Source organism: Belonocnema kinseyi, chromosome 9 (assembly GCF_010883055.1).
Source record: "Belonocnema kinseyi isolate 2016_QV_RU_SX_M_011 chromosome 9, B_treatae_v1, whole genome shotgun sequence".
Taxonomy (NCBI): domain Eukaryota; kingdom Metazoa; phylum Arthropoda; class Insecta; order Hymenoptera; family Cynipidae; genus Belonocnema; species Belonocnema kinseyi.
In genome coordinates, this window is record NC_046665.1 from 59,199,682 (window position 1) to 59,220,421 (window position 20,740).

Sequence of the window (20,740 nt, forward strand, 5' to 3'; positions counted from 1 at the left end):
CTTCACAGTATTTTCCCTATTTCACTTGTTTCTCTCGTTCCTCCACTTAAATGCGACGTGAATTAATAGAACCCAATAAAAAATCTAACTATTTGCAGCTGGAAGTCCTTTAGTCTAAAATTAAATTATTTTACTTGAAAATTCAACAATTTGATTAAAATTTTTTAATTTCTTGATTCACAAGTTTTTTATCTGTTGAATATTAAACTATTTTGTTCAACGTCAACCCTTTTGTTTTGAAAACTTATCTCTCTCTGTTAAAATTTTACTCTTTTTAGTTAAATATGCAACTGTGCCGTTAAAAATTGATTTGTTTTTGTTTAAAATTCAACTGATTTATAGAAACTTCGTATTTTCGGCTCGAAAATTCAATAATTTTGTAAACAACTTAACAATTTGATTAAAATTTTATGTTTTTTGTTGTTGTTGTTGAAACTTCGCCTTTTTCGTAAAAAATCTAATTTTTCGGTTAAAACTGCAATTGTTTTGTTGAAAATTAATTTGTTTTTATTGAGGATTCAAGTATTTTGTTAAGAATTCGTTTTTTTTTTTTTGTTAAATATAACTCTTTGGTTGAAATTTGAAATGCTTTCTTAAAAGTTCTTTTTCTGGTTGAAGATTCATAATTTTAGTTGAGAATTCGTTTTTCTTCTGTTTGCAAGCAAACTTTTTTAACTGAAAATTTAATTATTCTGTTGAAAATTTAAATACTTCGTTGAAACTTGAAATACTTTCTTAAAAGTTCATTTTTTACTGAAAGATTCATAATTTTGGTTTGCAAAATAATTTTTGTTTTGTTTAAAATAAGGATATAGTCACCCCTAATAGGGAGAGTTGGAAAAGGGGATGGATTACGTTGTTCCAAAAGTATGTGTGGACTAACCAAGTTTGTGAAACAAATCGATTGAAAATTAGCTTTTTTCTAGAAAGTTCGTCTTTTGATTTAAAAATTCAACAACTTGGTTGAAAATTCAATTAAGTATTGGAAAAACAATTAAATATGGACTAACATATGGACATCAATTGCTCAAAATTATTTGGTTAAAAATTTATGTAATTTGTTGAAATTTCGGCTTTTTTCTAGAAAATTAATCTTCTTCGATCAAAATAATGTATTTTAGGGAAAATTCTATTTGTGTTGTTGTTTAAACATGCATTTTTTATCTGATAATCTAAATATTCTGTTGAAAGCTCAACTGATCGGTTTACAATTTACTTTGTTGTAGGAAAATTCATACTCTCGGGTTGAAAATGTAATTGTTTTATAGAAAATTCATCTTTTTGGCTTTGGTAGGGTAGAAATTTGAAATGTTTAGATAAAAATTTTTTGAAACGAAAAAAATATAATTGTAATTTGTTGACAATGATCCTTTTTCCGATAGAAAATTAATTTTCTTAGCTAAAAATTTAAATATTTGGTTAAAATGTATGTATTTTGTGGAAAATCCGTGTTTTTGGTGGTTTAAAACAAATTTTCATAACTGAAAATTTAACTGTTTTTGTTGAAAAAAGAAACTGATCGCTTAAAAATTAAGCAACTTGGCAGAAAATTAAACTATCTGGTACAAAATTAAACTTTTCTGGTGAAAAAATGGTCTTTTTTAAATTTAAAATTAATGCCCTGAAATGAAAATATATCCACATTATTTTTGATTAAAATTACATTTTTTTAGTATAAGAATTTAACTATTTAGCTCAATTGAAAACTTTTAGAAATGAAACATATATAAACTAAGGATTAGTTAATTAAAAATTGAACAACATGGCATCTATTGTTTTAACTATTTAATTGAAAATGTATCTATTGAAAATTCAACTATTTGGTTAAAAATATATTTTGTGAAAAATTCTTCTTTTCTGGTCAAAAATTAATATTCTTGGTTGAAAAATCAACAATTTCGTAGAAAGCTCATTTTTTTGGTTAAGAATGAAACTGCTGTGTTAAAAATTCGTCTTTTTTTGGTTAAATTGCACGGGTTTTTTTGTTTGTAAAGTTGAAATCTTTTCTTGGTTCAAATATTACATTTGCTTATCGAGAATTCATCTTTTCATACTGAAAAATCAATTACTTGGTTGAAAGTTGAGGCACATTACAAATTCATAAGAAACAGTAAGATTTTAATGAAGTTAAATAATAAGTTTCAAGGCAAATGAAAGAAATAGTGACATTAGGGAATAAATTGTGAGAAAATAAAGTCTTTAGTGTCATTTTTCCAAAATAGTGTCAATAGTGTGATGCCTCCGAGGCCTGTAAACAGTCTTATAAAATTTAAGGAAAAAACATTAATTTAGCTTATTCACAAAATTTCGAAAGCATGTGGACCTTTTAACAGACGGAATGTTTTCATTTTTAAAAGAGGAAGATGCAGTTTTAGTAGAATAAGTATTGAGGAGTTAAAGAAGGAAATACAAACCTCCTTGGCTTTTTCCAAAAACTGAAGAGGCTCCATGTCTATAGTGATTTTGAGTGTATGTCGTTATTTCATCTTGAAGCGCGGATCTCCAGGGTTCGGCAGTAGGATCTGGCTCGTATGGCTCATAATCCTGAGCTTCTTTTCTCAGGTGGTCGTATTTAAAACTCTGTTTACTACGGCCGTCATAAAACCTCGAACCTCCTAAGTCATTGTGCTCAGTTATAAGCGCCGGGTATTCGCTTCCCTCTATCTGAATAAACAAAAAACAACAATGATTAGTTCTGATTCATTTGGAAATTCTGAAAAGGGAATTTCCTCTACTGAGCGAATACTTATTTAACGAAAATAACCCTAAGGGAGATTTATACTAATTAATTAATAAATCTTTCGCCAATTTTATCAATGCATTCAGTGATAATATTGTTAACTTTTTCAATTGGAAATTGTTCAACTGTTAACTGATGTCGAAAAAATGGATTTTCTATGATTTTAAGAATGAAAATAACTTTACTGAAAGATACAAAATCATTTATATTAACAATTAAAAGAAAATTAATGTTGATCTTACTATCTATGATAATACTATATAAAAATGTTTGAATTTTAATAAAGGATGTCTGATTTTTTTTTTTTTTTTTTTTTTTTGAGAAAACATTCATTAAAACTCTACTGCTTCCAATTTAGAAAGAAATTGTTTCTAACAGATAACTATATTTGAAGATTATCTACTTATTTTGAAAATTAAAAACAGCAGAGTTGTAAAAAAGATTTTCCCCCAAAATAATCCATCATTTATTAAACGTGAAACATTTTTTTTTAAATTAGTATAAAGTGAAGCAAGAAAAAATTTATTGACAAACCTTATTGTTAAAATTATTATTTTTCATACATAAGTTTTCAACTGTTTTCGTAAAGAGCAATCTTTTTCTTTCATAAGAAATGACTGTTAATATTATTCTTATTCTTAAAATCGTAGAATTTTTTCCCTAGCATGACAATTACCTAAGAGTTCATTTGAAATTTTTTTCTTATTTTTAAAGGTTTAAAACTGGATCTACGTGGCTTTGAATAATTCGCTTCTATATGCAAAATGATTTAATTTTGAATGATTTCAGCTGGAAAATCGTAATGTTTCGTCGTAATCAATATTAATTAAATCAAACCCCTTCGTACCCTTAATAACTTGGAATGATTTAAATTTCATGGTTTGAACATTTTTGTAATTCAATTATCAGTTTTTAGTAAAAGAATGGATTAGTTAAATTTTCAGCTAAGAAAATTCATTTTCAAGTAAAGAAAATTTGTTAACAAAAACCAATTCAATCTTCGACCAAAGAAGATGACGTTTTAACAAAATAGTTGAATTGTCAACTACAATGATAAATCTTTAACAAAAAGAAACGCAGTTTAAAAAAGAAGTTCGACTTTTAACCAAGTAGTTAAACAAAAAAATATTTTAATTCTTAATTAAAAAATTAAATTTAACAAAAAAAGATGAACTCTTAATAAAAAATTTCATAATTGATATTTTAAGCAAAGATTTCCATTTAAAATTTTAAAAAACAGTTGAATTTAATAAAAAAATTACGAAAACAAGAAAATAGGAATTTTCAACAATAAATATCATTCTTAACCCAATAATGGAATGTTTAATTAAAAAGGATCAGTTGACAAACAAAAATCGAATAGTTAAATATGCAGTTCAAAAAATTTATTTTCAACGAAATAATTCAATTTTCAACTAAGAAAAATGAGTTTTTAACAAAGCCGTACAGCTTTCAACCAAGTAGTTGAATTTTTATTAAAAGAAATTAACTTGCGACTAAAAAACACGAATTTGCAACAAAATACATCAATTTTCAACAAAATATTTGAATTTTCAACTAAAAACGATCAGTTTTCTACTAAAAATGGAAAAGTTACATTTTCAGTTAAATAATTTCAACAAAAAAGTTCCATCTTCAACCAATAAAATAAATTTGTAATAAAATTAAAATTTCTACCAAAAAAATCAATTCTCTATGAAACATTTAATAGTTGACTTTTCAAGCAGAAATTATCAATGTTCAGTCACAAATAAATTAGTTCAATTTGCAGTTAATAAAATGAATTCGTAACTAAAAATAAAAGTGAATTTTCAACTAAAAACGATTAGTTAGCTATCAAAAATATAAAAGTTACGTTTTCAGGTTCAAAAATTTCAACAAAATAGTTCAATCTTCTACCAATAAAAGTATTTTTTAACAAAGTAGTTCAACTTAAAAAAAAGGAATTCTCAACGAAACATTAATTAGTTCAATTTTTAAATATAAATGATCAATGTTCAGTCAAAAATGAATTTAAAACTAAAAAAAAAAAAAAGAAAAGATACTTCAACTAAATACTAAAATAAAATACTAAAATTTCTAACCAAAAGGGATGCATTTCCGAAACAAAAATCTAATACTGGACTTCAATTAAAACGAATTAACGTTCACCGAAAAATAGTCGGATTTTTTTTTTGTTTCTAGCTATTCTTTTTTTAATTCTATCTAAAAATAAAATATTACGTGACCTGTAAAAGAGGCTGTTTAGAACGAAATCTTGGTACCTAAAAACTTGTCAAAAAACAAGAATAAATGTCACCCCACATTCGAACTCCGAAATAGGTCATACTCCGAATAAAATTTGCCTCTCGGTAAAACCTAGAAATCACCTACCACCCACATAAAATCAAGGCAAAGAAAATTCATCTTCATTTAGCCGCTTCAAGAATAAACGGAAATGAATCTCAAGCATGAGAAAAATACTCATTGCTCCGATTTCGAAAAAAGCCAAACGTCATTAACCGCGATTTCACGGGAGTTTAATTCGGAAGAAACTAACGGAATCTCGACTAGATGTGATTGGATGTGATTGAGGAGGAAAAGTTCGTTATCTTCAGAGAGGACATTGAGGATAAATAGTAATACTTTCATAAAAATCGAGGAAGATTGTCAGAGATGAGGAAATGTACCTTAACAGGCGTGAGCTGGTCCTTGTTGTATTGGGCAAATGCACTAGATGCGCCCTCCTTCAACAAATTGTCGTTGTTTAGTAGAACCCTCACATCGTTAAAAACTTCGTTGAACTCGCCTGGGGGTGAGTGCAAAATAAAATCCGAAACTATTCGCACTTTTTCTTGATCGGGAATCACGACATCTCCGTCCGCCGCCATCTTAACTTACACTAGCGCACACACGTACACACTCAACCGATGTGTCAAATAACCATGGCCTGTTCATCACAGGTTGCCCCACCTTTCTCCAGCTGCCCACCTATCACTGGTCGGCCGGTGAACCATTCACGACCCTGAAGTTTGCCACAGATATGCATTTCAAAATTGACTTTCTAAGATTATTTTCAATTAACATCGCCGCATTTTTACATTTATTACAAATACTTTTCAATTTTAAAGCTACAATGAGTTTGTTGCCAATTTTACTTAAAACCCCATGCCATTTTGCAATTTATGAGATATGAAGGTTTTTCTTAGGTTTTTCTTGTTTAAGTTTATCCAGTTTTTTCACTATTTCAAAATCCACTAAAAATTAAAAAAAAAAAGAAAAAAGGCAACATTATTAAGAAAAAAAAAATATTTTTGAAAAGCCTATCTTTTTTACTTGAGATTTTTAGGAATAATAATTTTTAGGTACATAGTCTACTGATGACACATTTTCCATTTGTTATTTTGTATCCAAAAACCAAAAATAGCGTTACCATGGTTTATTATTTAATTCTGGATTTTGAAATAGGACAAAAAACTGGACAAACTCAAAAATTTCAAATAAACGCAAGGTTTGAAAAAAATTATAATTTTTCCCCCAAAAAAATACCAAACGAAACAATGCTTATAAGTAGACTACATTGCTACCTATTATTCGGAAAAATTTCTGGAACAGAAAAGATGGGATTTTTGAAAACAGAAGTATTTCCTGTTTTAAAATAGTCAAAAATTACGTGACTTCTTTTTATTACTTTTTTATTTTTTTATGGATTTTGAAAGAGTACGCTAAATTGGATAAACTGAAACAAGAAAAACCTTCATATCTCAACAATTGCCAAAACGGCAATTATTTTTCTTCCGAAATACAAAAAATGCAAGGCGGTAAACGAATGGTTGGTAGAATATATCAGAACCTATTATTCCGTAAAAGTTAAGGAAAAAGGTAGGTAGGTGTATTCTTATTTGAATTAAATGTAGTAAAACAATTAATTACGAACGAATAAAAAATACAAATTAAAAAATTGGATTGTTGTACCATCTCGCCTCGGGCTTGGGGCGTAACAGGACACATACTGGGGCAAGATGGAACAATTTCATTATTTATATTATTTATTAATTTTCAATCAAGAAATTAATTTTCCATGTTATAATTTTTTTTGCTTAACAAATTAATTAAATTTTTCCAAACTTCTAAATGTCCTAAATATCTTTTAAACTGATTCGAATTCTTCTTAATATTTTTAAAAACCCTGTAAAATTAATATTTTTTGTTAAATCTTTATTTTCCCGGAACAGAATAGTTCCAATCATTCCAATTTAAAAATTCAATATGTCAGTAGTTAGTTTTTTTTAAATAAAAATTGTACAGTCTATTTCTCGGAACTGAATAACTTTTTAAAATCATACTTCTCAGGCTTAATTCAGAATAACTTCAGCTCGGGAGTAAACTTTTGTTTTATCTTGAATGGTGGTTTTGATTTCACATAATGTTATTTCGCTCTCATGAAAAATTGCGATTTTGTTATCTAGTTCTGTACTGCAACCCTTCAGTTACAGCTATGTCTTCAAAACATAATTTTTTCATTAAAAGAATTTAATTCTAAAAACAAATGTTATTGCTGGAGATAAAACCGATTGCTTGATACTTTACTTTCTTTCTTAGATTTTAAAATGTAAATTAAAAATAACTTCCTAAAATGGTGCCAATCAGTTTAAAAAATGTAAATTTTCATGTTTATAGAATCAAAAAACCTGCCGAGGATGATACAATTTATTTTCTTCCAAATTCTTTATTCAAAAATAAGATACATATAACATTACAATAAAAAGTCAATTTTCTACAAATAATTGTCTAGGATAAAAAAATTTGAACAAAATAATTCAACAACCACATTTTTATTACAGACCTGGGAAAACTTCACATTCTCTGAACAAGTCGTAATTTCTCGTCACAGACTCAGAATCAGGCGTGGTTCTGAAACGCGATAAGAAAACTCTTTCTAACAACTTGCTCGTCCTTTATATATAAAATTTAATTAAAAGTTTGAAATTAAATCTTTTAATTTTCATGAAAGTATTTTAGTTTTTGAAAAACATAGTTTTGAATCAACATTTATTCAAGCATTTATTTGAATTATTGAGAGCGGTAAAGTGCGCGCGATTCTGTTCGCATTCATTAACCCAGCAAAACGTCCTTATAAGGCAATCGTGATGTTGTCTGTTATCTCTAGTCTTTGATACAGCATATTGAAATGGCCAATTCAATCATAAGAAAACCCTTTTTTTATTCACAATCAGAATGACAACATTAAATTGAATAAAGTTTCATTTGGTTTAATTTTAAAATTAAATAAAGTTTCATTTTGTTTAATTTCAAAATTAAATAAAGTTTAATTTTATTTAATTTTAACATTAAAAGATTAAAATTTACAATTTTATATTCAATTCTAAAAAAAAAAGACTTTAGCGAAAAGCAATTAGAAATTGTTATTTTAAAAACTAAAACCAATTTTAGCTCAAAAAGATAAAAAATATCTATATCCTAAATAAGTTCACGTCGAAGATTCAACTTATTTTGAAGTCGTCTCTTGATTTTACAGACTCGTCGTTTGCCTCCGATGCTCAATTTTATCGCGATTCTTTGGCTTATTGCCAGGGCAAGATATACGAGCCGAGTACTAAGATCTAATTTTCATTTTTCTATTCAAAGTTTTACTTTCAGTTACCCAGGACTTTTTTCCTCAAATCTAGAAGGCTCGACTTTCAAAAATAAATATTAACCTTGTCAGTAACTGAGAATAAAGTTACTATTTAAATTATATTTCGAAATAGAACTAGGCCGACCATTTTTACCGGAAATTACTTTTAAAAATAAATTTCGAACTTTCTATCATTTCTAAAATAAATTTGATAAATAAATATGATGAAGATTGGATGAAAATAGGCAATCTGGGTAAATTTTTTGTATCCCTAAATAAAACATTCCTTTGATGTTAAGAAACTTTTTTTAATTATTAAAAAATATGTATAAATACACTTTAAAATCATATATTCCATTGAGCCACATTAAAGCTTCTATTTCCGCTCATTTATCGTATTTTTTATCTTTCTTTTTTTCTATCATCCAGTTTGTCAGTTTATTAATATAAGTCATTTTGAAATTTTATACAATTCTGTTTCCAATTGAAATGATTGCGATTGGATGGAAATTATTCAGTTTAAATTTAAATTTAATTTGAATTGAGGAAGATACTTAAATGAGATATTGCAAAATAATGTACAAATTTATTTCTCCTTAATATTTTTTCCATATTTTGCACTACTTTTTATTTTCAGATACCTTGAACAATGTTTCTTTTCAATGAATTTATATTATTGCAATTCATAATATGCATGCATTGATATTGAAACAGATCTGTTTTTATAATTAAAAAAAGTACGCATTATATAAAAAATAATGTTGTTAATTAACATTTTATTGAACTTTGTGCCATTTTTCCAAAAACATAATTTGTTTATTTGCGACGTTTTTTTTACGATTTAAACAAAAAATACGCATCATTTTAAAAAGTAATTCATCACATATTTGTAGACATTTTTGGGTGAACAATTTTCGTTTATTAATTTTTCGCATAACATGTTTTGTTTTTCCACAAATTTAGTTGTTTATTATTGATGTTATTTTTTATGGTTAAAACAAAAACTGCGCGTACTAAAAAAAATAATTAGTAATAAATGTGCAGTTCTTTTTTGGATAAACAACTACATTTTTCGTAGCTTGTGTCCTTTTTTCACAAATTTAACTTTTTATTTATAATGTTGTTTTATTACGACTAAAACAAATCTACCCGTCTCATGAAAAATCGATTAATGACAAATTTGTAGCTCTTTTTCGGCTGAACAGCTTTTGTCAATACTTTTTTTTCGTAGCTTGTGTCCTTTGCCCAAAAATTGAATTTTTTATTATTAATTTTATATTTTTAAGATCAGAACAAAAACTACTACTTTTGTGTATTATTTTTTGCGTAACTTTTGACGTTATTCTATAAATTTTTAATGTTAATTTTTAATCTTATTTTTACGATTAAAACTGGAACTATGTGACCTATCAGAAAACTATTAATAAAAAATTTGTATACGTGTTTTTCGTGCACATTTCATGTTTATTTTTTTTCATAGTTTGTATCGCTTTTCCAAACACTTAATTTTGTCTATTTTTAATGTTATTTTTTACGATTTAAACAAAAAAAAAAAAACCACGCATCTTATCGAAAAATAATAATGAACAAAATTATAGCTACTTTTTGGTGAACAACTTTTATCTATTTTATCTAATAACTTGTGTCTTATGTCTTGTCCAAAAATGAATTTAAAAACAAATTTTAATATTGTTTTTTACGAATAAGAATAAAACTAATCGTCCTATCCAAAAATGATCAACGACAAATTTGTAGATCTTCTCCGAGAGCACCATTTTTGTATGTTCATTTTTTTTGTATCTTGCATAGTTTGACCGCAAAATGGAATTTTTTGTTTTTCATTATTTTTTGTACCGTCAAAATTTAAATTTTCATTTTTTCAAGAAAATTCAAAAAGTTTTTATAATAATCTTATAGTGCTTTCAAAAATGAAAGTTTTTCTTCTCTTGACTTTTTTGATTTCTTGCGCTGTTTGACTCAAAATATTTTTATCAGAAAAAGTCATTAAGATAAATTGTTCGGTTTTCTTGTACTACAAATAATCTAAATAACAGTTTCTCACTCAGGGGAACTTTCAAAGTCGTCATTTGATGGGATCCGCGCAATTCATATTTCACATAAAACCAATACATTCTCATTTAGACGAGAATGTAAAAACATCAGAATTACCGAAAAATAAATCAACGTTTTCTTTTGTGCTGTTCACAAATGAAATATTTGCAATTTCAAATCTGTAAAATTAAATAAATGTTAATTGCAACTCTTCAAAACTGCAAAATTTACAGTTTTAAGTCTTACTATTAAAAATTTGGTAATTTTACTAATTTATATTTAAATCTTCAATTTGAAAGATTTAGAATTGAAAACATAACCGGTGATTTCCAAAATCATTAAAATTTAAGATTTTTTATTTATTGACATTTCAAATTAAAGAGTTTTAAGTGGAGCATCTTTAAAATTGAAGATTATTCATTTGAAAATTGTTGAAATTGAAGAAATTCCCATTGTAAATCTTCAGAATAGAAGCGAAAAAAATTGTTCAAACCTACATCATGTTAAATGTAGGAACAAAAATCGCGGTCGGGTTTATGCTATTGGATTCTCAAATTGGAGAGTTCAAAGTACTAGAAAACATTTTTTTGGATTTCAGAATCCAGAAAATATAAAGAGATAGGAGAGCACTTTTTTTATCATTTACATTTTGTAAAAAAAATATGTTGAATTCAATTTCGCCTAAACATTATACATAACTATTCGTTATAAACAATAATTTTTCCATACTTGAAGCTACCAGAGAAGTTCTGTAAAATTGTTTATAAAATTTGTTTAAATAATTTTTCTTTGCCACTAATATATTTCACGTAGGACTTTGGAAAAATTATTTTAAAAATTTAGGCTGCGACTATTTCGACATACATGTATGTCGAAATAGCCGACGGTAGCTTATTTCGACATACAATTATGGCCAAATAAGGACGGTATTTTGTTTCGCCCTTTCGGAATATATGCAGGAGAGGGTGACGGTCAAAATAAGGAGAGTCATTTATTTATTATTATATGGTTGATTATAGTAACGAAATTAATCATTAAAAAGGCAATGGTAGTTGCACAAGCATAATATGAGAATGAGAGGCGAGTTAATCTCAAAATCTCAAGACATAGCTCAGAGGTGGTTCTGACCACTGCTGTCAGATGGCGTTAAAAATGAATGCGCGAAAGTTAAATTTCATTATACTTTGCTATTACAGCTATACGAATTAAACATTTCAATTTTAGGAGAATAAAAATAAATTTTTGATGATAAATCATCTTTGCTTAATGTCAGAAAGTTGTGTATTTTTCTGAAATGTCTTTTACAGACTTAGTCCTCCCACCCACTCCTAATTATTCCACTATTTGCTTTTGCCTCTTGTGTAGGATATCTTTTTTGTTCAAAATAATTTTTTAAGCATTGGAACAAGCGAAAAAATAATTCACTTGAAAAAAGTACAATAGTATTAGAAAAATTATTCTTTTTGAGGTTCACTTATTATTTGGTCGTAACTAAAAAGTTCAAATAAAACTGAAGATTTTAGAAAAACAAAACTTTCTAGCTTCACTCTAAGAAAAGATAGTCATAAACAATAATCACTTGTTCAAATAAGCTTTTTTAAAAACTTGTATCAATTATTGATTGTAAGTGAACCCTGGAGAAAAAGTTTAAGAATTCAAAAAACAGCAACTTTTTAGCATTTGTCTAAGAGCAGATATAATATATAACATAATAATAGATGTAATAGATAACAATTATAAATTGTTTAAACAATTATGTTAAAATATAGTTATGAACAATAATATTTTGTTTGAATCATTATTTTGGCTAAGTTGGATTAATTTTTAGCTCACCCTGAGTGAAAAGTAGACAAAAATTGGTAAATTTGAGAAAAATCGTAACTTTCTAGCATTATTCAAATTGAATTTTAATAATAATAATTAACACAACTCACTTTAATTGAGAATTGGACAAAAAGTGAAAAATTGTGGAAAAAACTCAAATTTTCTAGCATTATTCTACGAGAAAATTGCTAAAAACAATTTCTTTAAACAACAAGTTATCAGTATAAAGTGGTATCTTATTTACCAGAATCAATTTGCATTAAAAAGACAAAAAAAATCATAATTAGCGCCAAAAAGTCGCAAAATCCATTTTTTCACTTATGGGGTTTTTTTGGAACACTAAAAACAGACTTGTGGGTGGTGTTTCTTAAAAAGTAATGATTCATATGTATTCTATGGCTGATTGCGTAGATAAAACTTGAGTTTCAGTTCAAAAACAAAACAAAAGCAATGGTTTTATTTTTGTGTGGATTCGAACAAATTTCCGGGCGATATTCATGAAAATTCGAGACAAAAAAATTTGGAACACCCGCTAATCTGCACTCATAAAATAGAAATGATTCTTATAATACTCAACTGAATTATTATTAAAAAATTTCTATAAACAGATATTGGTAAAACAATTATTTTTCGTAAGCTTTAAACTTACTTGTTTCATAAGACTTGAATGTCAATATCATTATAATTCTAAAAATCATAGAAAACTTTTTTTCCAGAAGCCAGAGTTGAACTTCAAATCCTGGAATATCTTGGCGACAAAATATGTTGTGTTTTCGAGAAAATTGAACGGCACTTGTTTTCCCGATTTAAAAAAAATTGATGTTATCAGTATTTGAATTTTGAAGTTTTATTTAAAAATATTTACAAATTCTGTATTTAAACAGCTATAACTTTGTACTTAATACACATATTTAAATTTTCCTTCCAGATTCCAGATCTTTCGAGGAATGAGAAAAATTTTAAAAGTTACAATATTCTTCTGAAAACATTAAATTACTATTTTGTCAAGTACTCCACCTTTTTATTTTTTGTTTGTTACATGTTTAATTCTATTATAGACACATTATATACGTTTTATATGGGTTAAGCCACTTTTGTGGCCGCCAGGATTTTTCTCTCGAAGCATGGATTTTTTTCTGACGATATATTTCAGAAAATTCTAAAAAAAAAACTTTGCTTATTTTAAAACGTTCTACAAGTAATACCTCACACTAAAGTCTATAATGCACAACATATTTAAGAAGCGAATGATTCTGTTACTTGAAGTTGCATAAACTGAAATAGATTCGGACATGACAATTTATTATTATTTTCCTAAAATTGAAATGTTTCATTCGTAGCTATAATAGCAAAGTATAATGAAATTTAAATTTCGCGCATTCGTTTTTAGCGCGGTATAATAATAAATAAATTAATCTCCTCATTTTGACCGTCACCCTCTCCTGCATATATTCCGAAAGGGTGAAACAAAATACCGTCCTTATTTGGCCATAATTGTATGTCGAAATAAGCTAGCGTCGGCTATTTCGACATACATGTATGGCGAAATAGCCACTCCGTAAAATTTACTTCCCTCAGTGGTTATACCCAACTTCTTCCAGATTTTTCTGTCAGCTATATATATGGACAAAATTATTCTTTATAACGTTTGTTATAAATAATGTGAACAATTTTCTGTACGTCTTAAACATACTTTTTCCTGAAGATACACAATCTGTTAGATATTACAGCGAAATTCAACTAAACAAATTTTTGTTTATATATGAATTTTTAAAGAAGGTCCTCCCCCACCCCTTTGTAACTTTTGAATTTTGAAATCAGAAAAAAATTTTTTTAGCACTTTGAACCATCCAATTTGAGAATCCAATAGGAAAAACTCGATCGCGTTTTTTCTCCTACAATGAAAATTTATCATCTCGCTTTATCTTTCCTGAAAAACGCACAATGTTAATTAAAAATTCACATCTCGTAAACTATTTTCGTAGAATATTTGCTGAGGGCTCATTTTAAAGCTTATTTAATTTTACAAAAACAAATTCTTATACACTTTTTTTGCCTATCTCTTAATCGAAAGTAATAATCCCAACAAACACGTTGAAAAAATGTTGCGATTTCACGTTTTTTGTTAATAACAAAAAAATCATTAAGACTTCAACCTCAGCTATACAGGGCTTCAAGAGGACTTCCATCCAAACATTTTAAGACTTTCTCCATGCTGCTATTTTGTTCTAGCAAAAATCCCAATTTGACTGTACTAATGTAACTATTTTAATATATTCTTTAATTCATGATGACTAATTATATTGTATAGTACTTTAAATTGAAGCACATATTTAAATTTGACAATTAGACAATCAAAATAAGAAACGTGTAATAATTGCGCGTGGTGCGTTATTTTTTTCTGGTTTATTCAATATAAATGTCACTATAATATCTTTTCATTTTATTTTTTGCAGGAGCTGTAGACGCATCTTTAAAAATGGTGGATGACCTAGACAATCTTCTTCCAATGAAGGAAGGATCCTGTTTAGACAGTTGCCGTAGTAGCATTATAGGTTTGGAAACTCACTTTCAAATCCCAATTGCATTTGTATGAAGAGAGGAATGAGTCAGAGGAAACGACAGAGGAAGTTTAATTGCCTATTAGCAGGCAAGAGATATTATTCAATTTATTGCACAATATTGAAATGCGTTTTAAATTTTGTTCGAATTTCCCTAAAATATTTTGAAAAATAATTATGGTCGCATGGTAATATGAACAATTTACTTATCAAGATAAAACGTACAATTTAAAAATAAGTAGAACATTTTATAAGTTATTGTATGTGGCAATTATTTTTTATATATTTTTTCTAACTCTTGTTCTTAAAGATTGCCGTAAAAATGATTTAATGATAGTTAATGATAGAATTGAATAGACAACTCAGCACACTGATGCTTCAACTGATTCATCTTATCTTAAAAGTTATAAGTGACAATTAAAAATAGTAACGTGCCATTTAAGGGGACATTCACTTTCTACTATTTTGTATTGGTGACTTGAAAATTAAAAAATTCCCCTTTAAATAAATTGTTCGAACATTCTATTGTTGTATCTACAAATTAAATTATCCCTGAAAACATTTTCTAACACATTTTTTTGAAAAATTGAGAAGATTAAGAGCATTTATTAAGGGTTTTAGTTTTTACTATCAGATCCAAAGCAGTTTGCACCTTTTTTAAATAGAATTCTAAATTTGATTTCAGGTTGAATATCGTCCAAATTTCAAGTGGATTTACTTTCTGCAACAAAAAAATTAAAAACTGATCAATCAATCTGAATGTCCTCTTAATTTTGAATAAAATATCTATGTTTGAATTCCAATTGAAAAAAAGTCAAGGATTTTTAAGAAAAGGATAAACATAAATAAATTTTAAAAAATGATAGATCCTAGGGAACGTCACTCAGTCGGCAAACTCGATCGCTACGAACTCGAGGACAAATATTTACGATTGATGGATGAGATGCAAAACTTGAAAAAATTATCCAATAGACAGGAAGATAAAATTAAGAAGCTATCTACAAAAATTATGAGGATCTCTTCGAACCCGAGAGCTTGTGTCAACTTTCAAGATATTTGTAATAACAAAGAAATAATTTCCACTCTTGAATCTGAAAACAACAAGGTCGAATATTCTTTTGAACTATTTTAACTATTTTAAATATATTACAGTAATCATTTTCTTTTGTTCGGGGATCAAAGTCCGTCCTTATTTTTACTAAATCCCATTTTTCCGTAAGAAAACGAGAAGCTTTGAAAGCTTTAAAAATATTTCCCTAGGGAAATATTTGCTAATTTTGTAGATTAGAAGAAGATCATCGACAACTAAGAAATCGCTAACGATTCATTCTAGAAACTGAACTCGAAAAATAAATTAATTCTACAGTTTTCAGCCAAACAGATGAATTTTCAATTAAAATGTTGAATCATCAACGAAAAAAAAGGATTTTTAACAAAGAAGTTGAACTTTTAATCAAGTTCTTGAATTTTTAACCAAAAATATAAATTTTCAACGAAAAATGTATCTAATAGTTTATACTTTGACCACAAATGATTTTAATTTTAAACCACAAACAGTTGAATTTTTTACCATATTGTTAAATTTTTAAGCCAGAAAGACGAATTTTTTAAAAAAAAAACGGTTAATTTGCAAGCAGAAAATATTTATTAAAGTAAGCAATTATCTTTTCAACCAAATCATAAAACTTTTACCAAACAAATTATTTCCGCCAAAAGAAGAAGATTTTTCAACCAAATAGGTATATTTACAACCAAAGAGATAAATATTGAACTAAAATACCAAACTGTTACATTTCCTAGCCGAAAACACCAATTTTCTACGAAACAGTTTAATTTTCCACCGGAAAATACGAATTTCCAACCAGTCAAAATTATTCTTTTGAATTATTTTATAAGAAAAGTGTTAAATTTTCAACTAAATAATTAACTTTTCAGCTGCCTAAGAAAATTTAGAAAAAAAACAAATTATGTCAACCAAAAAAGACGAATTTTCAACAAAAAAGCTAGAGGGTCATTCGGTGAAAGAACTATCTAAAGAAACCATTTCTTTTTCAATAAATAATTATTATTTCAAGAATTATCTGAAGGGAAGGAAAAAAGCATCACTACGCTAAAATTCTATGCTAAAATTGTAACTAAAATTTGTTTATTACTGTATTCTATACTGCCACCCTTTTCGTCGTATAAAAAATTTTTATTTAGTTCTTACATTTTAATATTTTTTAGCTAACATTGATAAATATTTTTAATGTCTAAGATCTTTCAACTGATGCAAATGTATTAGAAGCGAACTTGAACGTTTAAGGAAAAAACACAGAAAAAGTTGGTTTGAACAACTTAAGGATTTTACTGAAAAGAATTCAGAAAAAATTTTAAATGGCCCAAATTTATACATGTAAAAATTGGACCTTCGATTTTTGGTGTTTGATCCTACAATTTGTTTGTTTTCCGGGAAAAGAATAATCTATTTTTTCAAATCGGTCTTTTGAAATTAACATTGGATGTTAAATGGGAATATCTCGGTTTTCGAAAAAATGGAAAAAGAAGTACTTTTTCTTAACTTTTTGTAAATTAAAATTAGGTCACTTGCCAATGAATATTCAAGATTTAATTTCCACCGAATAACTTTTAATTTTTGAACCTCTACCCCAATTCCCTGATATTATCCCCAGATAATGCCCCAAAAATACAAAATAACAGTTTTGTGTAAATTTCATACCAAAGACGTTTTTTAAATCTTTTTCAACATAAATTATGTATATTCGATAAGCGAAAAGTTTCAAAGTATTTTCTAACTAATTTTTAATTTTGAAATAATTACTATATGTTAAAAAAAATTTTGTTATCATAAGTTATTATTTTTCGAAATAAACGATGCAGTTGATGAATTTTAAGAACAATAGTTTTTGTTTAAAATATTTGGTAATTATTTCAACAATTTTTCTCTGCAAATCATACAAAAAGTTACTATTTTCAGGCATTAGAGACGAAATTAACGAATTTTGAGCGTAATGTATTTTTTAATGATAATTGGAAATTATTTGAACAATTTCCACTTGTTTAAACAATTTTTTCCTAGTAAATCTTGAAAAGGTGCTACTTTCTGAAATCAATAACGTATTTAATGAATGTTAAAATTAATATTTTGTATAAAACACAGTTTAGAATTTTTCAAATAATTTTAATTTGTTTAAAAATGTTGAAATTTATCTATTTTACGGATTTAATGATGCAGTTAATGAATAATGAATAATATTTATTGCTGAAGACAGTTTAGCAATTATTTAAACAATTAGTAATCATACTCTTGCGCCATTTCATAGGAAAGGTGGAAAACATTATTGTTTTTTTTTAAATCTCTCTTCACTATGTCAGTTATTATTTAGTATTTTCTTAATTCAAAACTTATACTGCAATTGATCATGAAAAAGACAAGTGATAATATTTACTGTTTAAGTAATTGCAAACTCTCTTCCACAAAAAATATCAATCTCAACATTCACCATCTGCGACATTAATTTTAGAACTTTTTGCAAATTGTGAAAAAACGGATTAACCAAATAAAAATTGTTTAAACAATTACCAAATGTCCTAAATGAAACAAATACTAGTTTTGAAATTCGTTAATTGTTTCATTAAAACAAAAAAACGTTCTCCGAATAACGTAGTAAAAATAGTTCAAACAAGTGAAAATTGTTTAGATAATTACCAAATATGTTAAGCAAGAAATATTATCCTTGAAATCGCTAAAAAATAATTGTTGAAACCATTGAAAATTAGATAAAAAATACATATAAACTTGTAACTTATCGAATAGTAATACAGTGAAACCCTTCAATAGCCCTCCCTTCTATAGCCCCTCCGAGAATTGACGCCGCTCCGCAGTTAGGTGTAACAGGAACTGCGAGGGGTGCGAGGGATCTGCGGTTGTCACTCAGACGAGCACTCAGGCGTGGACCAAGAAAAGCGGAGTGGTCTGTAATGAGTTAGTTCCCACCCACCGTCCGTCCCAAAATCGGCGCTATAAAAGGGTTTCACTGTAATTTTCTGACAAAATGGTTGAAAATACTGCTTTTAGCATGAGCTTTACGTGAAAAAGATATTTTGCATTTGTTAGAGTATTTTCGGGACATAATACGAAGAGATGGCGGCAATTAAATTAACAAGAATTTAATAACAAGAACTTATTTTTTTAATTTATTGGAAAACTGACCTTTTTCCAACTAAACCCCCATGTTAATTTCAAAAGCCTGGAGGAGCGGGTTAATGTTGACCGATACGAAAAAAGGGAATTTATTTTTCCAGAAATCGAACAAATTGAGAGGAGGGGGTGTTATCACCGAAAAATCGAAAATCAAAAGTGTAATTTTTGGACCACCCTAAGGAACATTGTTCAATTCTGTTATTTGTATATTGTTCAATCTTTTGTCTTAATGAATATTTTTTCGATGTATTTTTATCAGTATAGATTGCTTAAAATGTTCAACAGATTCTTCAAAACTAGCTATAAAAAGTTTTTAACAGAAAAATGACTAACAAACGTGCTAAAAAGCGCTGCTGTTAGCAGTTACTTTCATTCAATATTCACGAGATACCCATATGATATTGACATTTTTCGACAACAAATAAAGTTCCCTTTTAATCCCCTTTCTTACTTAAAATTGAACTACTGAACTGCCGAATAGAATTTCTCTGTTCATTCTATAATTTCATTTCTACTTGCAATAAAATTTGTATAATTTCGTGATAATTTATTTTCTCATCTAGCTCAAGAATAAAGTAAACCTTTTAAGAAATCAGTTGCTATGTCGTGTAACCTATGCAAGATCACCCACAAGATGTCAAAAACCTACCGGAACGCCTTCAGGTGCTATGTAAGTAAAAAAATAATAATTACACTCAACTCCTGATATAAGACGCCTCGGTTTACGATATTCCAAGAACTGATAGTCTTAACAGTTTCTGGATGAGAGGAGCCGCATGGCCGAAAGACAGTATGTCCTCAGTCAAGCGTGACAAACAGCTCGAAGGCCACACTCTCAGCGTGTTGGTTGATTCAGGTTGCGTCATGCGTCCAACTCCGACAGGAATGGTTCATACGGCCTTCTGCCTGTTTACGTTTGGATTACACCCATTTAGGATCAAGGCCAAGCGAAGCCATGTCTCAAACCGGTCTTATATAGGGAATTTTATTATCTCTTATGAAAATTCGTTTCATCTTTCCTAACAGATTAAATTTCAGGACTTGTCGGAGCGAACGAATAAGGTCAAAAAATCCTTCCTGTACCTGTTTAATTCAAAATGGAAATGACAACAGCGAAATTCAAAAGCATCTACTTGAAATTCAGGTACTTTTTTCAAAATAAATAATTATTGATTCAAATAATGTGAATTTTTATCGTCATTTGCATTTTCTCCTATTTCATATAAATTTTTATTTATAAGAAACTTGAGACAGAGAAAAGGGAAATGGTTTCCAAAATATCAGAGTTGGAAATTGAACTTACGAGTTGCAAGACAGTAAATCAAAGAGAAAAAACTGTTGATAATGATGAACATATTCGAACCAAAAAGGAAATTGAGGAATATAGTGAAAAACTTAAAGTTATTCAAAACGAGAAAGATTGTTTGATCGAAGAAGTGAATCATTTAAAAGAAGTCCTTCAAGAAACGTCAAAGTGAGTTTTAATAAATAATAATAATAATAATAATAATAATAATAATAAAATAAAGCCTCGGTGGCTCAGTTGGTTAGACCCTCGGACTTCACCTCAGAGGTCCGGAGTTCGATCCCTGAACCATCGTGTACTTAACTGCAACCCAGTCCGCCAATGATGGGGTAAAACCAGGCTTTGTCCAATATGTTGGGCAGTATAAGCCTGTGACAACATTTCAACACTGAAATGTTCCAGCGAAATCGCGGTAAAATTTCAGCCACAACCACGT

General features: G+C 27.9%; 2 protein-coding genes across 3 annotated transcripts in view; one reads left to right on the forward strand and one right to left on the reverse strand.

Moving 5' to 3' along the window:
* Positions 1-5,632, reverse strand: part of LOC117179489 (F-actin-capping protein subunit alpha) — a 7,516-nt gene extending 1,884 nt beyond the window's left edge. The window contains exons 1-2 of the mRNA XM_033371347.1: positions 5,410-5,632; positions 2,415-2,664 (exon numbers count right to left, since the gene is read on the reverse strand). Of these exons, the coding sequence (XP_033227238.1) occupies positions 2,415-2,664; positions 5,410-5,610 (451 nt within the window). The 5' untranslated portion in view covers positions 5,611-5,632. The remainder of the gene's footprint in view (positions 1-2,414; positions 2,665-5,409) is intronic.
* The window catches only part of LOC117179488 (protein fantom-like), a 40,442-nt gene that overhangs the window by 9,859 nt on the left and 9,843 nt on the right, over positions 1-20,740 (forward strand). Inside the window, exons 2-6 of one of the 2 annotated variants that reach the window (XM_033371345.1) lie at positions 14,690-14,788; positions 15,661-15,899; positions 19,562-19,668; positions 20,037-20,142; positions 20,240-20,472. In XM_033371345.1, the coding sequence (XP_033227236.1) occupies positions 14,713-14,788; positions 15,661-15,899; positions 19,562-19,668; positions 20,037-20,142; positions 20,240-20,472 (761 nt within the window). In that variant the 5' untranslated portion in view covers positions 14,690-14,712. Of the gene's footprint in view, positions 1-14,686; positions 14,789-15,479; positions 15,900-19,561; positions 19,669-20,036; positions 20,143-20,239; positions 20,473-20,740 lie in introns of those variants that run through there. The other variant, XM_033371346.1, reaches the window with a different exon arrangement.